Genomic DNA, 6,000 nt, shown 5'->3' on the forward strand with positions numbered 1-6,000 from the left:
GTCTCATTTTGTAAATTCACTGACTTTGGTTCATTAAAATATTCAGATAACTGCTGATGTTGTTTATAGGTACAGCTGCAAAAACATTAGTTGTCATGTGTTCATATGTTATATTGTAAATTGAATATATTTTCTTAAAACAATATACTAACTTTTTGTGTCCCCTTTTCAGAGGCTATACACTGAAGCCTGGGAGGCTGATAAAAAAACCATTCACGTCATGCCGGATACCCCAGAGATTTTGCTGGCGAAAGCAAATTCAGCAAATATTAGCCATGTAAGAGCATTTTGGAATGACAATTTTTCCCTAAAAATTGCACATTTCGTAATGTGAATGTAATGATGTAAGCTGCCTTGGGTCCTTTTTAAGGAGAAAGGTGGAGTGCATATATTCTAAATTAACATTAAATAAATAATATATGGATTCTTTTTATTACATATAGTTTCAAGAACTGTTATGCTTTGTATGAAAAATGTTGGTCTGATTTTATGTAATTACGCTTACTTTCAAGTACTTTTTAATCACTTCCTCTACAGAGACTTTATATTGAAGGATGGGAGGAAGCCAAGAAGAAGGGATATGACCTGAGAGCTGATGCAATTCCTATCAGAAGTGCAAAGGCATCAAGGGACATAGCTAGTGATGTAAGTGGATGGTTTGGTGTCACATTCTAAAAAGAAATACAAATGTCCACCTTTCAGTGTCTGTTAAAAAATAATAAATTAGAAGAAAAATAGACATTTTGGTTTGCAGGGATGATGCTCTAAGCTTTAACTGTATTATATATCTCTGGCTATTATAGTAAATTATAATATCCCATTTAATATAGTTCATGGTAAATTTCAATAGAGATTAGAAGGGCTTTTGAAGGCACGGAAAAATTTTGGATAGAAAACATTGAGATGGGTCAAACAGGCTTCGATAATTTTTTGTTAAAGCATACCTTTAGAAGTTTACATTCACGTCATAAAATGCCATAAAGTAACAATGCATAATGAGACACACTGTTTGCAGAAAATTGTACTTCTAAATTAAAAATGAAATCAAAATATAATGAAGTATGAAACTATATAGGGGTTTTCCCCATCTAACTGAAGATAGCTTCCTCTAAAATGTTTTTTAAGGTGAAACAGGGTGAAACAAAATCCTATGCTGGGTTCTGGACTAAATGGAGAGTACTGGGTTCAAAAAATGTCTTGGGTTTTTTTTCCCCAAACACAATGTGAACTGAAGTAGCAGATGTTAGCACTGTTGTTCTGGTTTGACATACTGTACAAAGTTGTCTTAGGTTGTTTCATGATCTTGAGGTTCATTCTCATTTAGCTTAGGGTAGTAAAATGGTCCAGAAACAATGTGTCTAAATCTTTGTGTTACTTCATATGGATTACATCACCGTGAAAATTTGCTAATATGGCCTTCAATTTCTGCACATTTTCTGTTTCTATTACTTGATTAGCAGGGTAGCTAAGGTAAGTGTTTTCCGTAATATGTAAAATCGCCCTGAAACTTCCACTTTTTCTCTTATAGTATAAATACAAGGAAGCACACGAGAAGCAGAAAGGGCACTACATTGGGGTCAAAAGCCTTCAAGAGGATCCCAAGTTGGTATGGTTTACGCATGTAGCCAAGATCCAGAGTGACAGAGAGTACAAGAAGGACTTTGAGAAATGGAAAACCAAGATCCATAGCCCTGTTGACATGCTCTCAATCTTGCTGGCTAAGAATTGCCAGAAGCTGGTCAGTGACGTGGACTATCGCCATTATTTGCATGAATGGACTTGCCTGCCAGACCAGAATGACGTCATCCAGGCCAGGAAAGTGTACGAGCTGCAAAGTGATGTACGTAGAAGCAGAAGGAAAGCACTGATGTTCATGGGGAAGAGATATGGTGTAGATAGAATATGCTTTTTGTTCTGACTCTGAAGTTCTGCCCCTGCCATCTACAGTTAACAGAATCACGTAGCAAGTGATAGAAAAAGGCCTGTCTGTCTTGACTAGATGGACGAATACTATGACCTGGAAAAATACAGCTTTTTAGGTTCCTACAATCTGATAAATGACCTGTTTATTTATTAAAAGTCTAGCATATCTGCACCCAGGCCCTGGGAGGGGGGGTGCAACAGGGCCATTTCGCCCAGGCCCTTGCCTCAGTCCAGTGCAGCCTGCCATGCATTCTACAAATAAAAAAAAGTAAGTGCCATGATTTACATTTAAAAAATGTGTATCCTGCTTTCCAAATTGTGAGCGGTCCTCACAATGTGAAATGGACCAGGCTTCATCTAAGCTCTCGGGGGGCCTGTCCACACCCCCAAATGTCTCCCTTTTGATAAACTAGAGAAGTTACACAGACACTCTATATTAATGGGATTGTAAAACAAAGGACCCTTGCAAAAAGAAATTTGGGTGGAGCTTATTAATAAACATATATGATTTTCACTGTGCTCAAATGAAAACTGAGAGTAGAAATGGCTGAACTTCAACAGGCTGTGCTGATACCAGTATGTTTTACAAGTAGTCCTAAGCATTTTAGTTAGGAAATAAGTCGCAATGAGTTCATGGGACTTTTGAGCAAATGTGGTTAGGATCTTGCAGTTAGAATACTAATACTGTATTAAAACAGCAGGATTGTGTTAGTATAAGGTCAATAAGCTTTAGCATGAGCTGAATCATATGTATCACTTTGTGCAGTGGTAGGTAAGAATTAGCATTGATTCGGGCAAGAATATACAATTATTGGGAGAATTTAATGATAAGAGTTCAGTGGCTTGATCCAATGCCCTGTCTATGTCCTTACATACACATGAAGTTGGTTACAAATGTGGGCACCTCATTTACGTCAATGGAAAGGGCTGAAATAAATGCAAAAACTCTTTTAGGCAAAGATATTTGACAGGCAGATCAGAACCTTTGATCCTCCATCAGAAAATGATTTTTTTCCCATCCAAAAGTCCTTTCTCATGATACTGCCCCTGCTGTTCCCCTGCTACTAGGTTATCTTTCCACAAATATATAATTTTCGTTCTTCACAGAATGCTTACAAGTCAGATTTGGAATGGCTGCGTGGTATTGGTTGGATCCCAGAAGGTTCTTTGGAGGTCCAAAGAGTGAAGAAGGCACAGGAAATTCTGAATGACAGACTCTACCGTCAACAGCCAGACTCTCTGAAGTTCACCACTATTGTGGATTCTCCCGATATTGTCTTGGCTAAAGCCAATGCTCTGCTCCAGAGTGGGGTAAGGAAACCTATACTTCCTCTTTGTGCTTCATGTATGTGAATTTTTTTTGAGGATAGCATGCCTCACTTAACAAGTGCTTCGTTTAACGACGAATTCGCTTAGCGATGGCTTCTTCGGAGTGATCTTGCACTCCGTTTAACAATGTTCCCTATGGACGATTTTCGCATAGCGATGTTTGGGACCATGCTTCGCATAGCGATGACAGTTTGGGCCCCCCTGTTTCGCTTAACGATGGTTTTGACAGCCTCATGTTGGCTGTTTTTTAAATGTTTAAAATGTTTGAAAATGTTTAGAATGCTTGAAATCATAAGTGCACTTAATAAACCCTTTGTTAAACTAATTTGACTTTGTTCCGACTCTTTTTTAATTTGTTGTTGAATCCCCCCCCCCATTGAGATGCATTGAATAGGTTTCAATGCATTTCAATTGGGGAACCGCGTTTTGCTTAGCGATGTTTCCTATGGCGATTTTCGCTTAAGGACGGCAATTCGTTCCTATTGGAACGGATTATCCGGTTTTCAATGCATTTCAATGGGAAACCGCGTTTCGCTTAGTGATGTTTTCCCATAGCGACGATTTTTTTGGAACCAATTAAAATTGTTAAGCGAGGCACCACTGTACTGTATTTATATGAATACCCTGGGTATCGGAATGAGTAACCTCAAAAATTCTGATTGGTTGCTATAAGTTGGTGACATCAAGTCAAAAATAACTTATAGTGGCCCTAAGAGGGTTTTCAACTACTTTAAGGAGTGATTTTATCAGTTTTACCTCCCGCCGCAAGTTTCCATGGCTGAGCAGAGATTTGAACCCAGGTCTACTCCATCTCATGGCCCAACTCAATACAGTATATCGTAACATAAATATTGATTATCTGTGGTTGTCTTTCCTCCTTAGGCATTATATCGCGAACTCTGGGATAAAGAAAAGACACAATTCACCCTCCCACCTGATACTCCCGAGTTGATCCTCTCCAAAATGAATGCTCTGAATGCCAGCAAGGTAAGAAATGAAATAAGTAACTATGGATGTATCTCAGAAGATTCCTTGTGCCCTGGGACCTCCTACATCCTCAAATTTTAACTATTCTCACTAGAAGGTGGAAATGTGATTTGTTCAGAATGAAAGCGGCTCCCCAAGGTCCAAGGATGTTTGTGTGCAGCTCCCCGACTTTTGGGATGATGTCCATCCCTGCTCTAGGCCTACATTTCCTTGGTTAAGCACAGGGCTGGATTAGATGGCCCAGAAAATTCACTCTAAGTGTAGGATCCTAGGAGTGTAGGTACGTATAGTTTGATTGCATATGGATATCTTTGCAAGTAAGTTCTTATGAAAGACTGGCCTTGGGAAAAGCAATAATCAAGATCCAGTGCTGTACTCCCACCCCCCCTCCCCGGATCTCCCATCGCAAAACACTGTGGTACCAGAAAACATGTTCAATGGAGTTTCCCGACCCTCTGGAGTGGGTTCTTGGTTGTACAAAATCTAGAGGAGGAAGACGAGGTTGCTAATCGGTGAAATCAATGAGATCCAGTAGAAGTACCTCATTGGATCTTGGTCCCTATGTGCTATGACTTTACAGGTGTACCTCGGTTTACAAAATTAATGCATCCTCCGGAATGTTATGTCATGTGGAAATTTCATAAACTGATACATGGCTTGCGCTAGGAATGGGAGTGGCACTAGAAACCACAATGTGTCCTGGGGGAAACCCTTTTGTACAGCGGGGGGGGGGGGGGGAGAAAAAGAAAGAAAAAGAACGTAAACCAGAGCATTATTTTCTATGGATTTTGGTTCATAAACCAAAAATTACATAAACCGAGGCTTTCGTAAAGTGAGGTACCGCTGTATTGTCATAACAATCTGTTAAACTCACCATTATTTGCCTTTGTGATGAGGACTACAACATAATGGTCTTAAACCTGTGAGCAATATTCAATGGCTCTTAATTGGTATGACATACAATGCCATATGCTCCACATGGGGCTGCCTTTGAGTCCAATACGGAAACTTTAGCAGGTCCAGAGGATGGCGACCAGACTAGTTACAGGATTGTTTAAACATCAGTATATCACCTTAGTACTGGCCACCCTGTGCTGATTGACCTATAAAGACCTTAGTGGTTTAATACCTCAGCAAATGGCTGACCGCCTCCTTCCAAGTGGTCCTGCCCTCCCTACCCATACTTCCCAGGCCGGACATTTGAGGTTGCCAATCCCTAGAGGAGCCCGGAAGGAAAGAACAAGAACCTGTGTTTGCTCTCCAATTGTGTAATGAACTTCTGTTCAACATTTGCCTGGCCCTTTCCTTGGTAACATTCAAGAAATCTTTGAAAACTTTTCTATTCAGGCAGGCTTTTCAATCTATTCCATCTAATAGCTGCTGATTATACATATTTAACACTTGTTGCTGCTGTCTGTTTTCAATGTTTAATATGTATTCGTTGATTAATTTAATTAAATGTTGCTGATTTTTAATCTTTTGTTCTGTTGTTTATTTTATTTAATAATGTCATGTCAATTTATTATGTTCGTGTTTTATGATTATTAACTATGTTTTGTTTTCTGTTGTACACCATCCAGGCCAGATGGCGTGGTATAAAAGTGTAAAAAAATAAATAGATAATAAATGGTAACATGTTATTCCTTTCTTCCACAGAAATATTATCAATCAGGGTGGGAAGAAACTAAGAAGAAAGGTCACGACTTAAGACTGGATGCCATTGAAATCCAGCATGCCAAGGCTTCTAGAAATATTGCCAGT

General features: G+C 39.2%; 1 protein-coding gene across 19 annotated transcripts in view; it reads left to right on the forward strand.

Moving 5' to 3' along the window:
- NEB (nebulin) overlaps positions 1 to 6,000 on the forward strand; it is a 208,696-nt gene that overhangs the window by 102,833 nt on the left and 99,863 nt on the right. For all 19 annotated transcript variants that reach the window (XM_078376624.1, XM_078376634.1, XM_078376635.1 and 16 more), the window contains 6 exons: positions 173 to 277; positions 538 to 645; positions 1,529 to 1,840; positions 3,031 to 3,234; positions 4,135 to 4,239; positions 5,896 to 6,000. The exon at positions 5,896 to 6,000 is cut by the window's right edge and continues 3 nt beyond it. In XM_078376624.1, the coding sequence (XP_078232750.1) occupies positions 173 to 277; positions 538 to 645; positions 1,529 to 1,840; positions 3,031 to 3,234; positions 4,135 to 4,239; positions 5,896 to 6,000 (939 nt within the window). The remainder of the gene's footprint in view (positions 1 to 172; positions 278 to 537; positions 646 to 1,528; positions 1,841 to 3,030; positions 3,235 to 4,134; positions 4,240 to 5,895) is intronic.

Source organism: Pogona vitticeps, chromosome 1 (genome assembly GCF_051106095.1).
Source record: "Pogona vitticeps strain Pit_001003342236 chromosome 1, PviZW2.1, whole genome shotgun sequence".
NCBI lineage: Eukaryota > Metazoa > Chordata > Lepidosauria > Squamata > Agamidae > Pogona > Pogona vitticeps.